The following is a 27,042-nucleotide window of genomic DNA, read 5'->3' on the forward strand; positions in this document are numbered from 1 at the left end:
TCTGGGTGAAGGGAGGGGCATTGGATTGGAGCAGGGAGGGGGTTGGAGTACCAGGCTCTGGGTGAGGGAAGGGGCATTGGGTGAGAGCGGGGGCACCGGGGATGCCAGGCTCTGGGGATGGGGGAGGGCATTGGGGGAGGGCATTGGCTGAGAGCAGAGGGGTTGGGGATGCCTGGCTCTGGGGGAAGGGAGGAGCATTGGGTTGGAGCGGGGGAGGCAGGGGGTGCCTGGCTTTGCGGGAGGGGTGAGGGCATTGGGTTAGACTGGGGGTACTTATCATTTTTTTTTTTTAAGAAGACACTTTATAACAAAAGGTTGAGAAACACTGACCTAAGAGACCAACAACAGTCAGATGCCTAGTAGAAAGACTCCTGCATTCCCTGAGCCCAGCTATACCCACCACAACCCCCTATCCTGCCCCCCTCGCCCTGTTGCAGAGTCAGATCCCACATTTCAGTGATTACTTTTTCTTGAGACATGATCATACCTGTTCTGCATGGTTCTGCACTGATTTAAATGATCAGTATATGTTTGGGGGCTCTGTGGTGTTGCCCACTCAGAAAAATTAAACCCTAAAATGTATACATATACTTTTTTTTCATACATGTACAATGTATTAAAATATTTCTGAGCTGCTTATCTCTAGTTTCTCTTTGTGGAATTCATTTAAACAAGTGAATTAGCTAAAAGATATGCAGACCAATCACGCTGATGCTGAATAAGATAGTGTTCACACTTTCTACAGCTATTCAAGGATTCTGGCTCACTTATTATTCTGGTGTTGACTTTTGAGTGAAATAGTAAATGCCAGGAACCCCAAATGCCCATTGTACAGTGGTAGGGCAAGCCACAAAGATACCAATGTAGAAACATTATCCTGTCCTGTCATGATGCAGTCTCCTGACAGAGGCCTGAGTTTGAATAGCAGCATATGGTAGCTGACCTTTCAGCTGGAGAGCCTAAATATCCTACACCACTCCACTTCTCATACTGTGTGATTGTACAGTATTGTGTAAAGGAGAGCATTTCAAGTTAATTGAGTTTCAGCTTTGAAACTTGACTGTGAAGAAAACAAACCTGTTCTCTTTCACTGATTGCAGATCAGATTTGTCCAGATTACAGGTAAAAAAGATAACTGCCAGGACTGGAAACATCCTGAGAGCTGAAGGTCATGTTCTTAGTACATTCATCAATAAGCATTTTGCACACTGATTTCTACCCTCTTCTATCCATTCCTACGTTAAGGGCAGAATTTAATCTTGCATTTAGAAATTACAGTAGCACCAGATCCAAAACCCAGTGAGTTATTTTCTGTAGATTTTTAAATCAGTCCTTGACTTAACAAACTGGTGATGTTCAGGCTAATAGCTCATCCTCTCTCTCCTGTGTTAGCTTTAACCTAGCAGATTTCATTCTGTACAAATATACAGAGATAGCCCACTGAAAGACTCCCATAGGTTCCAGTGGGCTGCAGCCTAGAATAAGGAGTCATTCTTCAACCTAGTGATTTGTCTAAGTAGAAGAATTGTACTTTAAAACTGAAAAATCTCTAAGTACAGAAGACGGAATAAGTTTTCATTAATCTACATGATAGTCAGAGGAGGGGTTTTTCTTGCAAAATGTATTCTTCAGCTGATTTACATGTCTACTCTACACCCTTCTCTGGGGCTTATTGGTTATTATTGGCAATTCAGAGAAACATGAATCTTGTCTAGTTTCTTAGTCCTCATTTCAGGATGAAGGTTTGGTGAGAACTAGGATTTGAATAGTCATCAAGTAAGTGCCTTAGCCAAGAAATAGGATCTTTACAGAGTCCAAAACCACTCATTTCACTTATACACTCCTAACAAAACAATGTTTTTAACTTTAAATTAGTGGGACACTCATTATCCCCAAGTAGTTTAAGCTGCAACTCTGTAATTTTGCATAAACCAAACATGAATAGAAAGATTGTGATTCTTTTAATGAATTGAAAAATGATTTTTTTTTTTTGTAAAACAATCCTGAGAAGTACTGGAAAACCAAACAGTATTGTTCTTTTACAGCCTGCTCCAAAGCACTATGAAGAAAGTGAAACTGTAGTGTCTGTGCTTGAAGTGTGGGACTTCTTTGTCTTCCTCCTCTTATTGTTGGCTAAAGTGGCCATCTATGGGTACGTCTACACAGCTCTGCTATTTTAGGATAAAGTCCGTTATGTTGAAATAGCATTGTGCACATCTTAACTTCACAATACATTTGAAATAACAAGCATCTTATTCTGGCTTCCTGAAACCTTGTTGCACGAGGAATAAGGAAGACGCTGGAATAGTGCTCTATTTTGAAATAGGCTATCTCAAAATAAGCTACGCAATTTGCATAGCTCAAATTGAGTAGCTTATTTTGAGCTACTCATGACTGTGGAGACATACCCTATAAGACCAGGGAGAGGAAGTTGGCTGAGGGGGTTTCCTGTGACTATGGGGCCTATTTTTTGATCCTCCCTCCATCCACGCACATGGGCAGAGTTCCTCTGGGCAACGTCCACTTGCACCCTTGTAACCTTCGAGGAGCAATGGGTGCTGTCTGGGGATCTCCTCTCGGTGTCCCTTTCAGGTTCCCTTAACCCTTTACTCTCCCTGTTATATTATTATAGATTATTATATAATTAGTTGAGTTTCTGGGCAAATGTCTGCCTGTTTCCAAAGATCCCACTCCCAGGCTTTGGGGGGGATTCCCGGGGCCCACTTCCTTCTGACTTCTCAGTACCTAAATAAGACAGCCACCCACATTGGGAAGGATTTTGTCCATAACATCTCTGAACAAGCACCAAATCTAGGTGCTAGAGCAGTGGTCCCCAACGTGGTGCCCACGGGCGCCATGGCGCCTGCTGGGCCATTTCTGTGCGCCCACTGACTGATCGGGGCTGGCCTCGCCCCTAGGCGCGTGGCACAGGGGCAGCGCCAACCCCAGGAGCGCAGCACATGGGTGGCTCCTCCCCCGGACGCGCATTGCATAGGCTGTGCCGGCTCCTGGACACACAGCACAGGAGCAGCGACGGCCAGGGGCATGTGGGGTATGGGCAGCCCTACCCCAGGAATGTGGCACAGGAGCAGCGCCAGCCCCGCGAATGCGGCGCATGGGTGGCGCCAGCACCGGGCACGTGGCGTATGGATGGCCCCACCCCCAGGCGCATGCGCGGCCCCACCCCCGGGTGCCCAGCGCGTGAATGGCACCACCCCCGGGTGCCCAGCAGCCACAAAAGGTTGGGGACCACTGTGCTAGAGTGTTTCATCTGGGGTCTATATTTGTGCCTTATTTGCACGTTTGAAGGATTTACAGTACTGTACTTCATTTAGTAGGGCATTACATTCAGTTCCGGAAAACAGAGAAAATAAGTCAGGAGGAATTCTTTTTATCAGTATCAAAGAAGAAAGTAAGCTGGTGTCCCAGTCTCCCGCTCTGTCAAGAAAGAGCCAGATGGCTGGGGCACTCGGCAGTAAGAGGCATGGCATGCTCCCAGATAGGCTCCTGGAGTTTAATCTGCTTGCCTGCTTAGCAGGAAAGGGGCTGGCTCAGAGTGCAGGACTGCCCCAGCCCCCCTCCAGGGCACCATTTAAGAGGGGTCTGGGGCAAAGCCCCCCATTCTCCAAGAGTCATATGGCAACACTACTTACTGTATCCCTTGCCATCAGGGAGCGGAACAAAGCATACCATGTGCGTGCATTCTTCTCCCTCCTGGCTGGGAAGGGGAGAGGGGCAGAGGAGAGCATGACCCACACTGCGAGCTTCCCTTTTGCTCCCTTGAGAGTGATGAAAGGGAGCAGCCTTCTGGTACAAATCTTAGTTTGGGGGGTGGAGGGGACTTGAGCCACCCTCATAGCACCGTTTCCCCCTAGCACTCCCCTCCTCCACATATACCTTCTCCCCCTGCCACGAGCCCTTCAGATAGCCCTAGCTCTGACTCCTGCACCCGCCCCATACACAGCCCCCTGCCCTAACCCCTCACATCCTCAAGCTCCTGCTCCCCCACATCCCCACCTCATGTCCTGAGCTCATATACACCCACAACAATCACTTGCCGTGAGCCCCACATACTTACATTTCTTACGGGCACTGTCCTTTCCCAACCCCCTGCCCTGAGCCCCACCCTATGGGTGTGCGTGCGATACAACAGTACCTGTAAGAAATTTAAATTCCTTTTACCTCTGATTAGTAAAAGAATATTAGTTTTTCACTTTCCTTCTCCTGAGCTCTTCCCCAGCTCCTGAATCTATTTGGGTCTTGGTGCTGAGATAGCTGCCCATACTAATTAATATAGGTGCCAACTGCAGAGAAAAATTTGTGGATGCTTAGCTTCCACCAGCAGCCAACTCTCCACTTACTGCTCCAGTACCTCTCGCTTGCCTGCTCATCAACTCCTTCCCCTTCCTCCCCTCGCATAGCTGTTTCACTGCATTCAGGAAGGAGGGGGTGGAAAGCCAGAGAAAACATGGTGCAGAGTGTGGGTGGGAACAGGCTTGGGGTAAAGGGGACCTGGGGTGAAGGGGAGTATCAAGCATTCTCTGGGGAGTGGGGAACTGGCGCCTATGCTAATCAAAACAGTATTTAAAGTTTGCCTCTGTTTTTTATACTGGAAACAAGCCGGACAGAAAATAATTATCCCATGGTTGCATTGTAGAAAACAGAATACTTTGATTTCATTTAGCAACACGGAATTGAACTGTGGTTACAATAGTAAAGGATTCCATATGGTAACCCTGCCACCCTTTGATCAGTAGGCACCCAGAGCAGCTTAGGATGCTATCCGCAATGAGGACTGCTGAGAGAACATGGCATCCAATAGGTTGAGAAACCATCAGTTAGAGGTGCTAGAACTAGGGATGCACCAAGTGTTGCAGCACCCCCTGACTTAAAATGACTTCCTTTATTTACAGAGTTTAGTTTGGTTCAGCGGCTCTCAGCACCCCCACTATACAAATTATTTCTGCCATCTGTCAGTGATTTTTTTTTGTAGTGAAGCTCTCTAAGCCTATGTATTGCTTAGTATCTGTATCTGCACTTGAGTATCTGTATACAGTACAGTATGAGAGATCAAGTAGGTGACGTCTGGGATCAATGAATATCCTATACCTGAAGAGGAGCTCTACATAGCTCAAAAGTTTGTCTTTCACTAAGAAGATAGTCAAATAAAACATATTCTCTCTCCCCTCCCCCTTTCCCCCCATCCCATGTCTTTCATATACAGGGACCAACATGGCTACAGCACTGCAAACTACAGTGACACATTCATTATGTACCTATCAGGGATGCATTCAGCCTCAGGAATAGTAGCCCTTCTCATTACCAGATTTGAGCAATTTGCAGTGTAAACTTGAAAAGAGTTGTAACAATCAGCACACAGAGAAATGCCTTGAGGAAGGAAATTGTCTGTGCTAGCTAGCTTCATTCTTTTTGTTCTTTCAGAACCTTATTTTTGACATTCTGTGCAGTGCTTTTCGTACCTGGAGACTTACTCACAATGTCTGGTCTCTAAACAAAATTAGAAAGTTGTCCTTTAATTATTGACTAAAACCTATTCGATCTCTCACTTAACATTCGGTATACTGTGCTCTGATTGGAGGGAATTTGGTAGTGTGCCATACAACTAGTGTTTTCCAACCAAATCATTTTTTTCTTGCCATTGTAAATAGATGAATTCTTTATCATCATGGAATAAATACAGTTTATGAATAAGTCCCTTTCTGAAATGGCACAGTCAGTAAAACTAACCAGTAATTTCAGCAGATTCGTGACCATGATGCACTTGAAGCATGCCGTGACAATATTGTGCTTGTTACATTCACAGATGAAATGTACTCCATCAGTTTCGTCAGCTAACCTTGCAATGCCAAGGGTGCAGGCTAAATTGTCCATTGCATTCAGAATATATTTGTTGTACTGCATTAAAATTCAGATCTCTTTCTTCATGACCAAAGTAATCTCAAGAGTTCGTATATAAAAAAATGGTTCAGGAATTCATGCCTAATATAACTTTTGTGGTAAATGACCCAGACATCCTGTGAAAATGAAACCACATATTTGATTTTACTCGCTCTACATGCAACAGAAAATTGCACAGTCAAACATAAGAGCCCATTTTGAAGCAAAAGGAGGATTCACTTTCAGCTTTTAGATTAGCAATATCTATGAGCATGTCTACCGTTTGGGGAAGATCGACACTGCCATGGTCAATCTTACAGTGTTCGATTTAGTGTGTCTAGCGAAGACACGCTATATCTATCTCAGAGGGTGCGGCACCCCTGTCGGTGCTGGTAGTCCTGTTCCTCACATGAGTAAGGGAAGCGGAGGGGAGAGTTTGCTCCCATCAACCTCCTGCTCTGGGGTCGTCAATTTAAGGTATGTTGATTCCAGCTCCAGTGTAGGCCAGGCCTAAGGGACTTAATCTACCTATCGTTGCACAGATCCCTTTGAAATCATTGGGAGCTAAATAAACAAACCCAACAGAATTACTCCCTGTCAGAATATATACTTACTTAAGTGAAGTGCTTACCATGTTTGTCCCCTTGGCCCAAAATGTCTCGAAGACTATTGAAAGCTCCCTTTATTGAATCCTGACTCATAGGGATAGGAGAAGTGATCTGGATACAATAGGATGGAACCAAACAAAAACTCTTTTGAGTCTTTAAAATGTTTAAGAGCAAGCTGTAATGTTCTCCTCTTCTTGGTTTTGTCTATTTCTGGAAGTGCTAGTACTAAAATAACATGGAGGAGGCTATTCTCACAGTATTATTTCCATTCCAAACTGATTAGGAAATCCTCAGAATTTTATGCAAAAACCAGTTCTGACCAATTTTCTCTAGAGTTCAGTATCTAGTTGAGATGCTGACAATCCGTCATGACATTTTCAGTCATCTAACTTGTTTGTTGTCTTTTAAAAAATTTCTTTTACTGGGATTAATGAAGTAATACAGCATGATGTATGTGTAGTGAACATAAGGCTGTGTGAAATATTCCTGTTTACAAAATAGTATATTCTGTGTTATATTTGACAAATTATATATGAGATGAAAACCTTATTTTAAGAAATATGCGGGAAATATACTGTGTGTGTTTGAATAATTGTCATGTCTAGATCTCCATTAAGCCCCATTACACAATATTGTCTTACTTTTCCTGTAGAAACATGTTACAAAATTTGAGAGAGCCTCCTAGTCTAATTATGCTCGGTTATTTCATAGAGTCAGGAAAATTCAGATATTTTGGGTGCTGTGACATTGGGGTGCTCTGGTTGAAGAATAACCTTTGGTAATAACTACCAAGTGTAGGCTGAGGTTGAAAGCTCCTTTAGAACATGTTGGATTGTGAATAGGATGTGTTTGTTATGGCATTAGATCTCAATGTTTTGATTTTTGTAGAATCATAGAATACTAGGACTGGAAGGTACCTCGAGAGGTCATTGAGTCCAGTCCCCTGCCCTCATGCCAGGACCAAATACTATCTAGGCTATCGCTGATAGACATTTATCTAACCTACTCTTAAGTATCTCCAGACATGGGGATTCCACAACCTCCCTGGGCAATTTATTCCAGTGTTTGACTACCCTGATGGTTAGGAACTTTTTCCTAATGTCCAACCTAAACCTCCCTTGCTGAAGTTTTGCAGTTGTTAGTTGGGTATCACTTGCATTCTGGGTAAGTCTCAATATAAGACTTCTTGGATGTGGCGAGCTTAGTTTACATCTTAAAAATGAATAGTAGAAAGGTACATCTTGTGCGTGAAATAGGCACTTTCAAGCATTTATAACTTTAAAGCTACAGAGTATTTTAAATCAGAGTATTTTAAAAAATCTTAATGAATAATATAAAAGCAAGCCAAGTTTAGCATTGCAACGTTAGTCAATTCTAAATTAACCTAGCTCAAAAGTTCCTGAGAGAACATGTGAGAAAAGTACCTTTGTTTAATGTTTGAGTAACTCAAATGAATTGAGCAAATTTGCAGAACCCTTCCATAAATAAACAAACAGACAAATTAAACCTTTTGTATTGGGCATGGCCAAATTTGAACACAAAAGGCATTTGGAAATTTGAAATGCAACTTTAGTTGTTGAGAGGACTACCTGTATTCTCTTTGATCACAAGCAAACAAAGCATTTAAGCATGCACAAAATCTTAAGTATATGTGTGGTCCCATTGACTGGTCCCACTGAGCTGTTTATAGTATGTAGATACATATTGTACCTAGAGTAAGTTTGCAGGTATTTGTGACAACAGAGCTCAGACATTAGCAGATACTCCTGTAAAATCTGACTCGCAGACTTTAATTTATAATGCTGCAACTTCAATGACAATAGAGGGGTTCTATTAATCAGGAGCAGAATTTGGAACATTCATTCTCTTGCGCACCCAAACACACACACACCGCGACACAAACTATATATTATAAAAATTCCCCATTACGTACAATTTCTGCATGTCTGGCCAGATATGAACTTCTTAATTAAAGTCTTTTTCAGATCAGAGACAAAAATCAAGGATGTTCATACTCAAAAGACAAAAGTTATACAAGTGCAGTTGATATCTACCTACCTTCCTTCCTGTTTAACCTGATTCTTTCCAATTTGTGAGAACTAGTTGTCTTGACATTATTAAAATTAAAAAGAAAATACCCACTAAAGAAGTGGTGTACCTACAATATGTATCATACAAAGCTAGTTAGATATTATGTGCATGCTTCTGTCAAGATATACGGTGTATGAGTTGATATCCTGCACATAGACTCCTGCTCTGATTAAGTGCCTGTCATTTCTGTGGGCTACCAAAAATAAAACAATAGCAGTTGATCAGTGGTAATGTGTTTTAACATATTCCTAGTAGCTGGCAGACTGGCAATTGCAAAACAGATGCTCAGAGCACTACTTGAAAGTTCTAGTAGAGTCTTAATGGAATGCTGATTGTGTCTCAGATTCTTGATACTCAGTAATGTGGGTCTTGAAACCAGTATCAACAGTGAACTTGTTATGCCATCATTTCATTTCTAGGAAAGTAGAAAAATGGAAAATTACATTTTGTCACAAGATCAGGCACCTAACTGTCCCCCTTTCTGTTTTGTACAATGCTATTTTTATCAAGCGCTTTGCTAGAAATTGAAATGTGGTTTTAAAATGAGCATGTGTTTACAAAGAAAATGAATGTATGTGCTCTCAGTAATGCCTCTGCAATGTAATGCAATGCTGCAATGTAATACAATGTTAAGTGCTTTTATCTAATATTCTTGGGTTTTTTCTCTTTCTCCTGACCCACTCCTTTCACAGTGCTGCACACCCAGGGTCCTATTGATGGAAGTCTTTATGCTAAAGTGAGGAAGAAGAGCTCTTCAGATACTAGCATCCCCAGTGGAGGACAGGGGGTTCCTGTGACCAGCAGCCCTGATCACAGTGACCATACTTTATCTGTCAGCAGTGACTCAGGACACTCAACAACTTCTATAAGGACAGACAAGACTGAGGAGCATCTACCACCGGGCACCAAACGGGGCTTGAGCCCACAAGAGAAGGCAGAACTGGACCAGCTACTTAGTGGCTTTGGCCTAGAAAACTCAGTCAGCCCCCTCAAGGATATGACTGATGCCCAAAACAAGTACAGTGGGACTCGCCACATAGTGCCAGCTCAGGTGCATGTGAACGGAGACACCAAACTGAAGGATAGGGAGACAGATATTCTGGATGATGAGATGCCCAGCCATGACCTTCATAGTGTGGACAGCATCGGGACACTGTCCTCTTCTGAAGGGCAACCCTCAGCCCACCTTGGAAACTTCAGCTGTCACAAAAGCAGTCAGAATTCGCTGCTCTCAGATGGCTTTGGAAGCAACACTGGAGAGGACCACCACAGTGCTCTGGCTCCAGACCTGGGAATAGGTGTGGATCCCCTGTATGAAAGATCATTCGGAAATGGTGAGCCAAAGCAATCCCAGCAGCTGCAAAGGAATCCTCCTGTCTCCACTCAGCCTCAGGCTTATGGCCCCAGTAACTACTCTACTCAGACCTGGGTGCGCCAACAGCAGATGGTCACGGCTCACCAATACACCTACTCCCCAGAGAGTGAAGTAAGGCTTGGCATTCCTAGCACTGCAGAAAATTCAAGCAATGTGCAGAGCCAACCCAGAAGCCCCGACACACCCACCCGGCGAGCCAGCAGCAGAGATGCTGTGCAGCGTGGAATAGGGATCATGCCAACTTCCGGTGAAGTAGCAGAACACCCAGGGCCTGAGGCTTTTAAATCTAGATTGGTAACTGAAAAAGACACAAATGGCCTGGCTCAAGGAGTGAACGTAGAGGGCTTGCCTTCCTCTCCTACTCTGGATATCGACCAGTCAATTGAGCAGCTGAATAGACTGATCTTGGAGCTGGATCCTACATTTGAACCTATCCCGACCCGCATTAACTCAGTCTCCAGGGACACAAGTCAAGTGAATGGTTTCCCCAGCCCTGATGGGGATGTGGGAGGGCTCAGCGTGAGCCCTGGGCTCCGTGAGAAAGGAGAGGTCACAAACAGGAATCTTTCCAGGCATGGTAAGTTATTTTAATAACACATGCATGTAATGCTTTTCCCAGCATTTTTTTCTTTTGATATCGCTCAGCAGGAACAGAGGTCATTGCTTATTACTTTCAGATGATTGTCAGTGTGAGAGAAATTATCTCTGCTACCCTTTTTTCATAGTGATCTGTGGAATGACGGGATGAAAATGAATTATCATTCATCATTTTAAAAAAAATTTTCTTTCAAAATCATTAAGTGCTTTAGGATGCTACACTCTGAGTTGTTTTTTTACAATGTAATACTTCACTGAACAAAACCTCAGTGTTCGGTAAAGTCCCCTGGAAGAGCCACAAGCACGATTGTTGCTGTTCTGCCTCTGAGGAGAGAATTTTAAAAAATAGACAATCCCATTAATTGCAATGCAAAGCAGTTTTGTGGAGACATCAGCAGTAACATTGACGTTAAGGTTGCACTAAAATTTCCACATTAATTCAAGCAGAAATCCCTCTGTTGTATATATTTCTGAATTAATTTCATTTCCACCACATTTGGCACAATAACTCTTCATGGTTCACTTCATGAACTCCCTATGAATATTTTCATGAAAATATTATACTAACTTTGCAGATCAAATATTTTAAAATGCTCCTTTTTAAATTTTTTTTGCTCTTTTCTTTTTTCCTTTGGGTTTCCAGTAGCTTAACAACTTCATTCATTGCCTCTGGTTTTCACCTTAAACTGACCACAAACACCAGTTACTGAAAGAACAAACTACAGCACCATTCTGCCTCTTTGTATCACCTGCATATCAATACTAGAATATACAACTTTGCAAAATGATAAACACTACTATCACAGCCTATTTCTATTTAATAATAAATTAAAATTAATTTCTTTTATTAACACAATACTAAGCATATTAACTGTCAGTTAAAAATCTACACCATTCACACTAACCATCTCTTTTAGATTTAGGGGATAGGGCATTGGCCCAGGCTGCTATTTTGAATAATTCAAAAAAATGGCCATGCAACTCCATGTTGTAGCAGTTAAGAGTTTCATATTTTGAATGGGTGTGGAGGGAAGAGGTATTTGTTTCTTATGGGGTGGGTGTTGGTGAGATAATGTGGAGGTAGTGAACTCATAGTTGCACCTTACAAGAGATGGCTGAGGAATAGGGATTTCTTGGCTTTTTATAATTTGTCCTGGTGGAAAATTTATTTGAGTAACTTCTACTGGATTTCAACACAGAAGTTTTGTTCAGGGGAATATCTTTGACTGAAATACATTTCTTTGTAATGGACTTGAATCTTATAAATGTTTAGTTCAGTGGTAGAAATTAAAAGTGAGATCTGCCCATTATAAACTAGTCTACCCTTTGACATCCTTGAATGTGGGAAATGGGTTGGCTACCTTAGCGTACTTCATTTACAGTCCAAAAACACATACAGAATCATCAGTAATTTACAGCAAAACTGGCCTGCAAAAAGGCCCAAGTATTAATTGGCCAGTGAATGAGACCAAACTGTCCTTTAAATCTTCATTACTTTAATTTTGAAGACTCCCATTGTCTATGATATTTAAGTGTGGTCATTAGTTGAGGAGACTTTAAAATCTAGGTGATAAAAAGAGTAATGTTTACCAAACTACCTTCAAGACTAAAAAATAAAAATTTGGACCCAGTTGTAGATCATGTCTATATTATAGTTTCTGCCAGCATGGCAACATCAGCTAAGAGTATGAAAAATTCATACACCATGGCTTTGCAGGCCAAGCCTCCTAGTGTGTAGCTAAACTAAGACAAAAGAAGCTCTCCGCTGTTGTACCCTCCTCTTCTGGGTTTGTCTATTCTAGATTTGTAGGGTGACTTCTAGTCATAGTTTCTATGCCTTCGAGAGGATGTTTGTGTTTGGGAAAAATTTCTTGAGAAAAGGTTAACCATTGAGATGCTTTCTTTTTGTATCCTTGCTTCCATTTTCAGAGCCTGATTCTGCCAGTGTTATTTGTCTCGGCTTGACAAAACCCTGGCTGGGTTGATTTAGTTGGGATTGGTCCTGCCTTGGGCAGGGGGCTGGACTTGATGACCTCCTGAGGTCTCTTCCAGATCTATGATTCTATTATTCACGTTAAGTAGTATCTTACAACATGAATCACCTCACTGAAATCAGTCAGAACTGGTTGGTAAAATATAGGACATAAGAATGACATACTGTGTCACACCAGTGATCCATCTAGTACAGTATCCTGTCATTTGACAGTGGCCAGTACCAGGTGCTAAAGAGGGAATAAACAAAATATGGTACTTTTGAGGGATCCTACCCCGGGTTGTCCAATTCTTGTTTCTAGCAGTCAGAGCTTCAGGGACACCAAGAGCAAGGAATTGCATTCCTGATCATCTAGAACTGTAAGCACGGATGGACCTATCCTCCATGAACTTATCTAATTCTTTTTTGAACCCAGTTATACTTTTGATCTTCACAGCATCTCTTGGCAGTGACTTCCATAGGTTGACTGTGCACTGTGTGTGTGTGTTTGCTTTAAAGCTTCTGCCTGTTAATTTCATTGGATGACCGTGGTTCTAATGTGAAGGCATAAATAACACTTCCTTATTGAAAGTACAGTCCCACAAGCATACTCTTATTCTTCCAAAGGCTTTTTCAGACAGTCATGCATAATAAATAAGTTTGTGGAAGGAGGATTGTATGGGATTTCTGCATTTATTCAGGTTTGATACCAGCAGAACCTATTGTGTCATTAGAGCTCCCTAGGGCTTCAAATATGAATTTACAAACCTTGAAAAAGACTTGAAATAGTAAAGTCCAGAAATGTAGGTCCAACCTACACGGCAGAACATTCAACCAGCCAGACTGTTGAATACAAAAGAAACAACCTTTATGGAGACCCCCCCTAGACACCTTAGAATTCTCACATGCTTGGGAAAGTTAAATAAGGTCTCGCGGTTCAACAGATTCAGATTATTTTGAACTGTGGAAGGGAAGTTTCGAAGATGCGGGGGGGGGGGGGGGAGAGGAGGACATAGAAAATGTCCTTTCACCGGTCTTCTCTTCCCTTTTAGAACAGGGGCTCGATAACTAAGCTGTCGTTTTGGCCACTGCTGTGCAGTATGGAACTGGGGGAAATGTAGTCACTGGGGTAGGCAGGTCTCACTGAGACTGTTTAGGACTTTGGATTTCAAAGCAGCACCTTAAACTCAAGTTAGTTGTTTTCATTCTTTTTGAAAGCAAGTGTGTCTGTGGCACATTTAATGAATGTGTTCAACAGGGAATGCTGCAACGTTTAATTTTAACCTAATTAAGAATAAACTAGGCTCGCTGTGACTAAAAGCTGTTAAATGTCTCTGGATTCAGAAGCGAGGAACGCCTGATAAATCTGTATCTGTCACCGGTGATTTCTTTAATAAACAGGCAGACACCAAATTTAGGGCCAAACCATATATTGTCAAATTGTTCAAAAACAGCATACACAAGAAATGGCAAACAGAAATACAAACCCACCCTAACCTTAGAAGAAAGAAGACAGAAAATCCCCAAACAAAAGAAAATATATATTATAAATGGTTGATGTACAGCCGTTGCTCACGACTGTTAGAGAAAAGAAACTGCCCCCCCCCCCCCAGTAAAAAAGTTTGGCCAGGCCGCTCTTGTTATAGTGGGCTGCAGTACTCCTTGAGAGAAACCGGCCGCACCCTTCCTGCATATCATTGCCTTTAGAAAAAGGAAAGGTGTGAAAAGGGGAAAATAGCCTCAGACTCTCCCACCCATCACCTTGGCGTGAGAACTGCGGGGCTTATCTGGTCGCATGAAACCTTCACTGTTTTGGCCCAACCCCTGGGACACAGACCCCCCACTTGGTGACCATTGGGCCATATATGGTAATATGCAAGCGCGGGAAAGCGATGTGCAGATTTGGGGATAAATACCCATCGCACAGTTCGCTCTAGGATGTCTTCGCAACACACGTACCACTGTGCGTGTGCATTCTTGTATACTTCAAAGCGCTGCCGGCCTGATCAGCTGATCAGCCACCTCCCTCGACTCTCGGGCGTAACCAAGGCCTTCGCAACTGAACCGATATCTGTGAAATGTTCCGTGTGCTGAGTAAGTTGGTATGTATGATTTGATTTTTTCCTGTTGTATAAGCTTAGTGTTGAAGTTGTTTTTGGGTAGTACAGGCAGTCCCCGGGTTACGTACAAGATAGGGACTGTAGGTTTGTTCTTAAGTTGAATTCGTATGTAAGTCGGAACTGGTACATATTGTAGGGGAAACTCTAGCCAAACATTTCTCCAGAACTCAGTTTTATTCTCCCACACCTCACTTCCCTCAGTCCTTTATTCTCAAGCTGAGGTGTCTGCTGAGAAAAGCTGTTCCGCGTCTCCCTGGTCTGCTGTGGGGAAGCAGCTAGTGCGGGGTTGCCTCACCCCGTTTGTAAGTAGGGATCCGATGTAAGTCGGATCCATGTAACCCGGGGACTGCCTGTACATAAGCGTTTGTAGTTATCACTGTTATTTAATTACTGTAGCTGGATAGTTAAAGATTAGAGACTATTCCCCTTGCCATTCCCATCCTTATATCTCTGACACGTTTTACTAGAAGCCATAGAATAAATATAATAAATACTGTAAATTCATTATTAACACGGTCTATTAAAAATCTTAGAATAAATACTATAAATTCACCACTGTGATAAATAAATATTTTTTATTTGATAAAACTGTCCACCTGGTTCTGTCCTTCCCCCCTTGGGTATTCATTATCAGACCTGTGATTCTCGTGACATGGCATCACGAACAGGATGCCCGTGGGAAGATAGAACTAATTTAACCCCGGAAGATTTACTCTTCCATGCCCAGTATCACCAAATCACCAACACAGGTGACAGCATACTGCAGCGACCCCCCCGTCATGCCCTTAAGGCTATGGAGTCCTGCATAAAAAAGGCAGGAGCCTCTGTCTCTCCCTCGACATTCTACCCTGACTTAGAGACTGGGGGCCGAGCACACACCTTAGCCGCCAACGTAGCTGCCACCCTCGTAAACGCACGAACGCGCCATAAGTTAAAACCTGATACTTATGAACCTCACCACCTTTTAGGAGCACTATATGGCCAGTTCATAACCGCACTGCGCCTAATAGACCAGTACGAAGTTACTGCACGAACAGTCACACAGCAAATGTGCCCCACAAACAGTGCTAGAGCTGGCGGCACACAAAACCCCGTTGAGGAACCAAGACCACCTCTACCCAACCCCCCCCCCCCCGTACCCGTCCGCCCCACTCCTGCCCGAAAAATCTCCCGCCCCCGCCGAAGAAGATAACCAGCCCCGGGAGGTTTGCCCAGTGGTGGTCACCAAGCACCTGGTGGACCAACAAGGTAACACCACAACTCAATCCATCGTCCGCACCTGCACCGCGGCGGAAAGGAGGGAACTGGCTGAAGCCACCCGTAGACGCCCCGGAGAACCGGTAGTCATTTGGTTGGGGTGCGTCTCCTTAGAAAATGGTAGCAAAATTGTAGACTTGGAGGAGTGCACCTATTTGGTGTGCAACGCCAGTTGGCATAGCGGGGCAGGAAACCCTATCATTGTCCAACGCAATAATGTTTGGTCAATCCCTCTCCCCTCTGTGATCACCCAGCTCATGGGCACCACGCTAGCCTCATTTAACATCCCTCGTGGAGCTGTAAAAGCTCCGCAAGATCTAATGTCTGGCATAGCTGGACTCTCTATAGTTGTTTGGAGTCCTGCAAGGCACCCCCTCAACCTGACACCGGCCCAACAGATGGGGGGGCAGCCACATAGATTTGTCAGTGACATCTCACAAATCCTGATTGCGGGAATAGCAATAGATGCAGTTTGTGAGGCCACAGGGCATCCAGATGCTGGCCAAATAATGTGGTTACGCACTGTTGTTGACCAACCATTAACTAGCTTGTACATCATAATAGATCAACGACCTGCAACGCTGGGGCTAGTGTTAAGTCTTAGTGGAGGATAGGTGAGGAGATCCCTCGAAACTGGTATCCAAGCCTTTCCAACACTGGACCATCCAGGAATCCTCGACCTCTCGGACTATAGTTCTCCACTGGATCCAGGGGCGAATGACTCTTCAGTACATTCACTTAGTCCAAAATGGTGGTGGCGGTGATGTAAATGTCCAACTGCCACTATCCCTGGCCTCAGCCTCCAAACGTGGGACTTCTCCACACGCAGGTGGCCCACAGGATAGCTATACAGCTGAGCCCATACTACTACACTCATGATGATGATAAAACTCAACCACTCTCACTCACTCATACATACATAGGCACAGACCGACGGAGTAGACAAATGAACAACTCACTCACAAGTGAACCAAGCAAACGAATGAACCCGAACAGAACAGAGGGGTTTTATTAACATTTGGGCGGGAAAAGATCTATGGGTGTGGAGTGCATAATTTGGTGACGTGTGCATAGATTCCATAGGGTGGTGTGCACTTGTGAAGAGCCATGTGCAACTTTTGTATGGTGTGCAGTTTCTAGGGGGCCAAGTGCACAATATCTGAGAGGAGTGCAAACGAGGATTGAGTGCAAACGCTGGCTTTGGCGGGAAAACTCCTCCCTGCTTTCATGGTCACACAAAATGGAACCCATCAGAGCCTCCATTTTAACTACACTCCCTGACTATAACACTCATACATTTATCCATGGTAACAAATGCAAGCTATTTCCTCTGTTCTCATTGGAATAAATGGCAGTTACTGAATTATTAGCTACTGCAGATGAAATTGTCATGTGGAACAGAGTATCACCAGATTAAAAAAACCCAACCTCACTTAGAATATATTAAGTACCTATTATGTTTTATCCTGTAAGAGGTGTGAGTAGAGATTTTTATGCCCTGGGAAGTGTTCCTCCCTCCCCCACAGATTTGCTATCTTTGTTCTTCCTTGATCACTTCAGAAATGAAGACTTCTCTAAAAAATCAAAAGTTTCTGGCTCTCATGGGCACAGAAGATATGAACCAACTGTAACCAGTGTTGGAACCTTGAGAGCAGCTGGTGCTGATCTGCTGTTGGGTCTGTAGGGAGAGCACTGCTCACTGTGCCTCCGTCCAGTACCAGAGCAAGCTGCATGGGCTCTAGGTTTGTGATTCCCACTGGCATAGGCTCAGGGGGGAAGAAGATCATTGATTTCTCCAGGCTCACAGTATGCTGATACAGGCTTGTTCCTTCCTTGCTATCATCTTGGCGGAGTCCAAGTTCAGTACCCTTCCAGGCTCCAGTATCTCTCTCCAGAGACCTAGCAGATGGATCTGAAGACAGGAGGAGAGGAAAGAGAGGTGACCTATGTGGGATGGAGAGAACCGACAGGACTGAACCGTGACTGAGTGAGGCTGTCGGGAAGGATGACTCACGGAACATGCTGTGACTCAGCAGCTGTGGAGCGGAAGGGAGTTGAGTTGGGCTCTATGTGACTGCATTGGGGGGAGTTGAAGGGTGAGTGACCAGTGGAATGGTGCGTCTGGCACGTGTATGAGAAGCAGCCGGGAAGTGTCCATGAAAAATGGAATGTGTGTCAAAGAGTACTGAAGGTGAATGTGTTCTTGGATGTGGGTGGCTGACCTGCACACATGCACATGTTTCTCTACATTCACATCCACACACTGACACACACTCACTCTCTCACTTATTTGTCCCCAGGCATTGTCTCTCTAATACACATATCCTGAACACATGTGCTTTCTTTTGTGCAGGTACAACTGCTTAACAGAAATTTAACTTCTTTGTTCCCTGGCTTTATCCAGCCAAATTAAAAGCAAACACTTGGTCACCTCTTGACTCCCTCTTTATTTCTTGTATGCTTCTACTCCTCAGTAATTTAAGAATTAACTGACAAAACAGACAGCATATGCCTCTGAGTCACCTCCCAGGGAGAAGAATAGAATAGCTGGGTTTGAGCATCATGATTGAGAGAGATATCTGTGCCTGTCACCAGTAGGGATATGAACATGTATCCGAGTACATGGTTAACTGATGAGCTTGAGCTCGTCGGTTAACCCTCTTGATTACATGCACCCAACCATGCTGCCTCTGTAACAGTGTCAGTAGGGGGAAGGAATGCAGGAGCTGGTGTGTGGGAAGCCAGCTTTTAAGCCGGCTCCTGGTGCATGCTGGCACCTGTGGAGCTGCGTGCTTCCCTGCATGCTTGCCGCTGATACAGAGGCAGCAGCGTGAGGGTGGGGAAATGGGCACCTGCTCCAGCCGTCCACTGTACATGTAAACGTGTAACCACTGAAAAAACTGAGTGGTTACACGTTTACACCAATAAACAGATTTTAACACCTTTAGTCACCATGTGTAGACAGATTTGAAGAATGAAACAAGTATACTGCAGTCCCTTTGTTATAGAGCAGCTGTCAACGTAGTTGTGACAGTTTTCCCCATATATGGGTTATTGCTTTCTTTAAGTATATTCCATGTAGTAAGCCTTGATTGAACAGTGTGGGCCTGCCCTGTTTACACAATGGAGGATATTGGCTTCTTGCTTTCCCAGGGAACTTTTGTTTAGCTTGGTTCTGCAAAGGTAGAATTTAAAGATGCCCCAGAGAGCTGAGGCAGTTAATTGCATAAAAATTAAGTTTAAAGAAAGTGGCAATAGCAATGGTAAATGTGGCATACTATTGGATTGTATGAACAGATCCTCCCCTCAAAAACAAAAGTCTAGATGCAAACTGAATAAAAATGAAGCAGCTATTCATCTGATTACCTGTGTCTGGAACATCTTCAGAGGCCTTTGGGTAATGGAAAAATACAGCTTTGAAGGGAATCCAAGTCCTAGTGCCATAAATCCTGCAACAAAGTATCTGTTATAGGAGAGAAAAATCCTTTGACTTAGCTATCTTTCTAAAATAATGATTTGAGCTATTCCAAATGTTCCCTTCTGTTATGTTCAGTGGGAAAGCAACTTGATTAATCTGAAAGGCTTTGTAAAGTGACAGGAGAATGTGGCATGTCCAAATACAATGTCTAAGGATTTCTGTATGGCTATGGATGTTACTGTACTAAGCATATCCCATAGGCCAGGGTTTTCCAACCTATGGGTTGGGACCCAAATATGGGTCTCCATTACATTTCAAAAGGGTCGCCAAGTGTCTCCCCAGGTGGCTCTGCCTCTTCTCTTCCCGCCGTTTTTGAATTGCCTTGGGTCACCAAGTCTTCCTGAATTGTCAAAATGGGTCCCCATCTTGAAAAGGTTGGGAACCGCTGCCATAGACCAATGTAGGTGACCTAATTTACAGTGGTTGAGTTCCACTGACTTCAGCTGAGTTACTGCAGATTTACATTTAGTGTGATAAGAATTAGTGTTACTATGCAAATATTAGAGATGTAAAATCCTGTTTAATTGGTTACCTGAGTAAGGTTAACAACAGGTTTACACATCCCTAGTAAATATTGGTTTTTAATTTAAGAACATAAGAACAGCCATACTGAGTCAGACAAAAGGTCCATCTAGCTCAGTATCTTGTTTTCTGTTAGTGGCCAGTGCCAGATGCCCCAGAGGGAGTGAACATGATCCCTCTCCTGTCACCCATTTCCAGCCCCGACAAACAGAGGCTAAGGACACCATTCCTACACATTCTGGTCAATAAGTATTAATGAACCTATCTTCCATGAATTTACCTAGCTCTTTTCTGAATCCTGATAAAGTCTTGGTCTTCACAACATCTTCTGACAAGGAGTTTCACAGGTTGATTGTACACTGCATGAAGAAAAACTTCCTTTTGTTTGTTTTAAACTTGCTACCTGTTAATTTAATTTGGTGACCCCCTAATTCTTATGTTATGGAACAAGAACATAACTTTTCCCTATTCACTTTCTCCACACCTGTCATGATTTTATAGACCTCTATCATATCCCCCCTTAGTCTCCTCTTTTCAAAGCTGAGAAGTCCCAGTCTTTTTAATCTTTCTTCATATGGAACCCATTCCAAACCTCTAATCATTTTTGTTGCCCTTTTCTGAATCTTTTCCAATGCCAATATATCTTTTTTGAGATAACAAACATTGTTTTCTCCAAATTTCAGTTGTGTTGATGTTCCCCCAAATTTTTCTTGAGTACCCTAAGGGTACTTGTACCGCTGGTTGAGAAACACTGTTGTAGGCAGTGCAATGTGCTCTTGTACAGAGTCAGTCCTGATTAATCCATGTGTTAGGTACTTCAGATTGACTGTAGATTTGAATATTTAAGCAACGTACATATGAATAGCATGTTAATCTTATTTTAATGAAGAAGTCTATTCTCTTTCAGTATGCATGAATAATTCATTAATCTTAATGATTAGTTACTGTGGCTGCACAGATAGATAATAGAATTATGTAGCTTAATATGTTCAGAGTCTTATTAATTGTACATTTTGAGCATTTTAGAAAATGGTGACTGATATATTGCTAATTTATCAGGTAATTAATGTTTGCTCCTTATTGGTGTCCATTAGGATGATAACTGGAATTTAATTAAATATACAAAACAGCACACATAATTTGTTGGTTTTTTTTAAACAAAATAATCTCAAATGTTTTGTATACATAACATTCTGTTATCAAAAAGTTTCACATTTACAACTAAATGATTATTTTAAAAAAGAGATTAACTGAAGCGAGTGAATTAAACTGATTATTGTTCTCAGATTGATCAGAATATCAGATTTGCCTTAAATGAAAGAGGCTGGAAGTTGTTTTTACTTGCCCAAGTCTCTGGAAAATAAGACAGTCTCCTAAATTACTTTGGTTGTTCTTCAGACTTTTGAAGCTACCTCCCCTTTTGTTTTTATTCATGTACTGAAAGGGAAAAAAATGAGTTTTCCTGCTTTTTCAAATTCCAATCAATTTCTCAACTTTGAATTAGTCCAAATAAAGAATATATGCTTTCTGTGCCTGCAGAAAGAGGCTATTGCTATTGAAATTTTGTTTTCTTAGCAGATTTTGGTTCCAGGTGTTCAGCCAGTGACTTCCATCAGTTCTAGGGATGTAAAATTTCGATAATTTGCATTGACTGTTCGATTAGTCAATAAGGGCACTTCCACCTTTGAAGTATAGCAACAGACAAAAGTGCTGAGGGGAGCACGTGGCCAATGGGGAACTCAAGCAGCTCCCCACCGGCCTCGTGCTCCCTGTGGCATTTCAAAGCGGCAGCACCGCATGGAGCCTAGATTAGGCTGGGGACTCTGAGTCTAGGCTCCACGTGGCATTTCAAAGTGGCAGTGCTGCATGGAGCCCGGAGGAAACTTCGCATGCTTTCCCACCTTCAGGCCAATTGGGACCTGAGGGTGGGGAAGTATGTTCAGTCATACGCTTTTCAAAGCAGCTGGCAGCTCCCTCTAGATTTCATGTGCCCTTTGCAGAGGCAGGGAGCTGCCAGCTACTTTGAACAGCAAATGACTTCACACACTCTCCCATCCCCCCATGTCTTGATTGACCTGGGGCGAGGGCACATCAGGGCGAAACGCAGGCCGGCTCAAACAGCTTGGCGTGCTGGATCCAGCCATGTGCCATATCTTGTCCACACCTGTCATAGGAGAAGTTCTGCTATTGATTGTAGTTAAACAGGTGTCAAGGTAAATTTTTGTTTGTGTTTCATTATTTAAAAAAAAAAATTAGTTGTTTGACATTACCACTGTCTGTTGTGAGAGGAGAATGTTAAAACTGTTTACAATTTCCATAAAGGCTTATTTTTGAATACTGCTTGAGAAATAAAAGTAATTTACAGAATGAACCTTATGTTGCAACAGTGGGCAAGGTGTCCTGAGCTCCCTCATAAAGGAGTTACCTGTTTTTATTTTTATTAATCCTTGTTTGCTATATTTAGACTCCAGAATAAACCTACCACCTTGACGCTTTAATAATATAGCCCTTCACACATTTATCCAACATAGTACGCACTTCTACACGATTTTTATGTACTGAATGAGCATCTTCTACAAAGTATTAATCAGTTTACACCCCCATTTGTGCTTGGGACCATGGACTTTATATATTTATTCTTTAGATTTAGACTAAACCAGGATCACATATACACACACTCTGTTCACTTTGCCATTTATTTTAAAATGACACAAAAATACCTTTTTATCAAGCCAAATGAAGTGCCAACACTCCCACATATTGGCCTCATGCACAGTCCACCCATACATGCTTCTAACACTACAGTTGGACATAATCCATTATTTATTATTTTCGTTAAGGATTGAAACTGCTGTCTAGAATTATTACTGGGAATAAATGTATTTAGCTCTTGCGTTTGGAAGTGAAAGCTTTACCTTCAACGATTCTGTTGTAAGTTTAGGTATGTCATTTTGCTTTGTGTATGTTGAAAATTGAACTGCTTTATGAGGTCATCTGTGCATTTCAGACAATGGCTATGACTTTCTGTTAAGCAAAAACAGAACATCTAGTAAATATAGTATGTTGCATAATACCAACTAAATACTAAAACACCTAGCTTTTTGTAGAATCTGGTCATTATAGGATAAATCACATGTGTGATGGGGCTGGTCATAGAGATCCGTTCAGACTAAATGTGCTAAAATACCACTGAGTCAGCCTATCTGCCCTCTTGGGTGCCCCATAGCCATGTCCTGTTGACCCAGACCCTCCAGTCTCCTCCAGCAATAGTACAGAGTTGGGGTCTCAGCCTGAAGCAGAGTTACACAGACACTGAGAACAGCTCAGCTCTGAGAAGGCTCAAAGAGATTTGTCATAACACCAGTGGGACCAGGTGAGCTTGATCTATATAAAACTTTATGCAGAATAAGACTTAAGTGTTAGTACCAAGTAAGTTATTTATACTGGATTTATTAATAAACAAAAGTGATTTTATTAAGTATAAAAAATAGGATTTAAGTGGTTGCAAGTAATAGCAGACAGATTAAGTTACTAAGCAAAATAAAACAAAACACACCAGCTAAGCTTAATAATATAAGAAACTTGTTACCTTAACAGTAGCTCTAATTATCTTTTCTCAGAAGCGGGGAACCTTCCCAATTTGGGCCTGATCCTTCTTAATAGTCAGACATCTTAGTAAACAGGGTGCCCTCACATCTGGCAGCCACTGCTTTTGTTTGGTTTCCCGCTGTTAGACTCCCATTGCCAAAAGCGGAACTCCTTTGTGTTCAGTTTAAACTTTTCACACAGTGGAAAAATACAGCATCCAAAATGGTTTACAGCATCAGGTGATTTGGTCAAATGTCTGGGCAGCACCAACTTGAGTCTAGGCCAGGGGTGGGCAATTAAAAAATGGCAGCCCACAGGATTAGTCCCTGGCAGGCCACCACCGCTGTGTTTACCTGTGCCTCTGCAGGTATCGGAGGATTGCCACTCACCGTTCGCGGCCAATGTGAGCGGTGGGAAGCGTCGCAGACCAGGACACTGCTTCCTACCACTCATTTTGGCTGTGAATGGTGATTCGCAGCCAATGAGAGCTGTGATCCAATGAGAGCTGCTATCTTCCGAAACCTGCAGAGGCACAGGTAAACATGGATATGCGGGCCCACCAAGGAACTAACCCTGTGTCCGGATCCAGCCTGAAGGAATATGCCCACCTGGTCTAGGCTTGCAGGAAAAGCAAGACTATGCATAGATCAGTGTCCTCAGTACAAGGTCATTAAGTTCCTTGTGTACTACTAATGGCCCACACTTAGCATGTCTAGATTATTAAACAGGCTTGTCCTTCATATTTCTAATTTCAAATAAAGTAATGATACATGAAACATATAGAATATACATATTCTGTAGATTATAATGTTTTAAATTATATATGCTATGAAGTATTTTATACAAAGCATATTCCAGTTATGTCATCTTCCTATTAATAAGCATATTACCACCAAGAATACGGGGTGCAACGTCACAACATGGACACTGAAATGAATTGTAAGATTAAGTGATTACGTGTTTAAAAAAATCAGTTTAAAACTCCTGATTTTAACTACGGAAACAGAGCACGGTCTGTTTAACAAATTTAATGTATTTTTCATGCATTTGATACAGCCATCTTATTTTGTTTGTGTGAATTGGGAATCCAATATTGTAAATTAAGTAGAAGGAAAGTATTGAAGAACTGCTTTGTAAGCAAAGTTATCCCGGTAGTTATTTGCAGATACAAATAGAAAAGTCAAGTTGTGAGTCTTTTAAAGGTAAGGTTTATTTGTGTCTGTTTGAACTCTTTTCAAACGTGTGATGCGCACAATGCATAGTTTTGTGCAGGCTTTTCACTCACACACATACTGGAAACTGTTTATATTTAGTCTATAGCTAGGGTCCTGCCGAATTTGTGAACATGAAATACATGTTATGGATCATGAAATCTGGTCTCCTCCGATGAAATCTGTTCTTTTGTGTGCTTTTACCTCATGCTATACCAATATCACAGGAGACCAGAGTTTCTTAAATTGGGGGTCCTGACCCAAAAGAGACTAGTAGGGGGTCACAAGGTTATTTTAAGGAGAATTGTGGTATCGCTGCTCTTATTCCTGCATTACCTTCAGAGCTGAGCTGCTCAAAAGTGGCAGCTGTTGGCCTGCCACCATCACTTCAGCCCTACTGCCTTCAAAACTGATTGTCTGGGGAGTGATGGTTGGTGACTGATGGTCTAGCTCTTCAAGAATCAGCGCAGAAGGAAGGGTTGCCATACAGTACCATGCCAACCTTCTGCACTGCTGCTGGTTCGCACTCAGCAGCCACTAATCTCCAACTACCTAGTTTAGAAGGAAGCAATGCCTCCTGCAGCAGCACAGAAGTTATGGTAGCAGTACCATAATCCCCGTACTATATATTTATAACCTCCCCCCCCAACTCCTTTTTGGGTGAGGACCAATGTTCCCTCTAATCTTTTTCCATGCCTGTGTGGAATAATTTGTATACACCAAGGCAACTATGAATGTGCACCACCAATAGAAACAAAAATCCTAGTTGTGCCGCTCTGCTAATCAGCTGGGTGGCATTTGCATTTCCCGTGGGGGGGGGGGGGTCACCCAAGTGCTCAGTTTACAAGGAAAATTTCAAATATAACTTGCTAAAATAATGAAATTTACTATTTTTAATATGATCACGGAATTGACCAAAATGGACCATAAATTTGGTAGGGCTCCATCTATAGATCAAGATACGCTTCCTCTGTACCACAAATTTGGTGTGCTCTATCTCTCTCTTACTACTGTTCTGAGTAAGTATTGATGTGATTTGTGATTTTGTAACTTATAGCAGCCTCTTTTGTGGAAAAAGTGGTTTTCTCTTACTGGATAAAAGCCTGGCTTTCAGGACTTAGCAACTTTTTCCAAGGGCAGTGAATGGGGCTATGTTGGAGAGCCTAGACCAGTAGCAAGGATCCTCATCTGGGTTCTGGGACAACACCCAGCACAAACCCTCACTCCCTGCCCAAAAAGGGATTTTGACATGGATCTGCCACCTCCCTCATGAGTGCCCTAATCCTCAGGCCCTGGAATATGCTGCTGTGGAGTTCCTTCAGTAACCCTCTGTTAAATCTGTTGCACTATGGATATTTTTTTTTCAATGGAGACAGTGAAGGGGTCTCCCATTGCTCAGGTGAGTGCTTGATCCACCAGGTTACAGAGTCATTTTTATGTTTCTTCTCTCTTATTCTCTCTGGCCCAGTCACTCTTCAGTTATTTTAGTACAATGAGACAGCTCCAGCACTGGGCCAGAGAGAGAGCAAGCAGTTGAGAATCTTAGAGGTGACTCTTTAAATCTAGGTTTTAGGTGCTTCTACTGAGGGGAGGGGGCTTAGCACACATGCCTCAGGTAATCATTGCTCACTAGCTATGTAGCATAGGTGTGGCGCTGCTGTAAATGCTGGGCTTTGTGAATCCCATTGTAAGGTACCTGTCTCTTCTCCCCCCCCCATATTGTGTGCAGAACCTAGGGGCTGAAATAAGGCTTTGCAAATCCCAGTGATTTCTAGGCACTTACATTTCCTTGTAATTCTAACCTTGGATAACTTTGCACTAGGATCTTGCTTTCATTGAGAGTGGCTTTACACCACTCTCAGTGTGTGATGCCATTAATTTCAATGGGATTGCTCTTAATTACCACTTGTGTCAGTGAGATCCATCTCAGCTCTACAATAGCATAATTACCTTGATAACAGAAATGTCATCAATGAATTTTAGCCCAGAAATGGCTTATTTAAGGGTTCACATAAACACAGTTAGGGATGCTTAGTGATTCTAAGGGGCAAAGGAGCCTCAAAGAAGAAAAGCTTTTATAAGGTTTTGGGAATACAGTAGGTTTGGAGGACCCTTTTTTGCTTGCTTTCTTGCTTGCTTTTTTATTAGAGAAGTGTAATCATTTGTATACTAGTTTTTTATCTCTTAAACAGTGCCTGGTTGATATTTCTTTTATTAAAAAAGGTTTAAAAAAACCCTCTTTGTTGAGATTAAAAGGATTGCATGTTATCAGTGCTTTGCTTGTAGATTTAGGGAGAGGTGTGTGTGATGGGGCATCTGCCCTGT

The 27,042-nt window shown here is 42.6% G+C and overlaps 1 protein-coding gene across 11 annotated transcripts in view; it reads left to right on the top strand.

Moving 5' to 3' along the window:
- TNS3 (tensin 3) overlaps nt 1–27,042 on the top strand; it is a 430,864-nt gene that overhangs the window by 318,112 nt on the left and 85,710 nt on the right. For all 11 annotated transcript variants that reach the window (XR_012901850.2, XM_006136339.5, XM_006136336.5 and 8 more), the window contains one exon: nt 9,290–10,549. Coding sequence is in view for 10 of the 11 variants with exons in the window: in XM_006136339.5 (XP_006136401.3) it covers nt 9,290–10,549 (1,260 nt within the window). In the remaining variant the exon portion in view is untranslated. The remainder of the gene's footprint in view (nt 1–9,289; nt 10,550–27,042) is intronic.

This window comes from Pelodiscus sinensis, chromosome 2, assembly GCF_052426305.1.
Source record: "Pelodiscus sinensis isolate ZL-2025 chromosome 2, ASM5242630v1, whole genome shotgun sequence".
Taxonomy (NCBI): domain Eukaryota; kingdom Metazoa; phylum Chordata; order Testudines; family Trionychidae; genus Pelodiscus; species Pelodiscus sinensis.